Here is a 1,106-nt window from a genome sequence, read left to right as displayed (position 1 = left end):
CCAAATGGAAAAGGAAATCCAAAAGCTCACTGAAAAAAAATGCTTCCTTAATAATTGGAATGGAGCAATTGGAAGCTAGTGACTTTATGAGAAATCAAAACATTGAAAAACAAAACCAAAAAAAAAGAAGAAAAGAAAGAAAAATGCATCAATATCAAAGAGAGCAAAAGAAATTTCAGAGGAATACAGACAGGTAAGTACAGCAGTTTTGTCACTACTGTATGAGATTGATGTGTTTAACTGTACGTGACATAAGTTTATAGTTCATATGTATTTTTCTTTTCTTTACTTCTTTGCTTATTGAAAGATTAATGTTTCTTGATGTTTATTAAGTTCATAATAAAAAGAAAATACTCATTATTAAAATATGTAATTATATGAACAATTTCATTATAAAACATGGGGAAATGTATAGACACATAAACATATTTTGTAAGATTCAGCAAGCTCAAAAGACAAAATAATGTACAATGGTTTGCAGTTTCTTAACAAAGTTTGAAAGATGTTCTTGAAAATTGGGGTCATCAAGAAGGAATCAAGCTTTATCCATCAATGCTTAGAGGCTTACTCATTCTCAACAATGAGTCGCATTTTATTTAACACTTTGTTGAGGGCAAATTTCACATCCTTATTCCTTAAGCTGTAGATCAAGGGGTTCAACATGGGAGTCACAAGATTATTTAACATCTGAACCACTGAGCCAAGCAAGGGACTGGGAGTGGGTTGTAGATAGATGATGATGACGGGCCCGTAGGCACAAAGGATTGCTGTGAGGTGTGCACTACAAGTGGAAAAGGCTCTCCTTCTACCTTCTGTGGAGCGAATCCTTGATATGGAGATCCCAATGCAAGTGTAGGAGATGAGAATGAGGAAGAAGCATATGAGAGACAAAAGACCAACATTAGTGAAACTAACCGTCTGGACTAAAGATGTATCTGCACAGGCCAAAGGTAAGACAGCAGGAATGTCACAGAAATAGTAGCCTACTTGGTTGAGGTCACAATAAGGTAACTGGAAAGTAAGGGAGGTCAGGATGGTAGCATGAACACACCCACACATCCAGGTGCTTGTTGCTAGGATAGAGCACACCCTATGATTCATAATAA

At 36.1% G+C, this 1,106-nt stretch overlaps 1 protein-coding gene across 1 annotated transcript; it reads right to left on the bottom strand.

The window, feature by feature from the left end:
• Positions 1 to 564: 564 nt before the first annotated feature.
• On the bottom strand, positions 565 to 1,101 carry LOC114033403 (putative olfactory receptor 10D4). The gene has a single exon (XM_027848919.1). It carries the CDS (start codon positions 1,099 to 1,101, stop codon positions 565 to 567), a length of 537 nt encoding a protein of 178 aa, XP_027704720.1.
• Between the last annotated feature and the right edge of the window lie 5 nt (positions 1,102 to 1,106).

This window comes from Vombatus ursinus, unplaced genomic scaffold (genome assembly GCF_900497805.2).
Source record: "Vombatus ursinus unplaced genomic scaffold, bare-nosed wombat genome assembly UNPS02006928.1, whole genome shotgun sequence".
In the NCBI taxonomy this organism is placed as follows: Eukaryota; Metazoa; Chordata; class Mammalia; order Diprotodontia; family Vombatidae; genus Vombatus; species Vombatus ursinus.
Note: the sequence above shows the minus strand (reverse complement) of the source record. Positions and strands in the feature narration are given on the sequence as shown.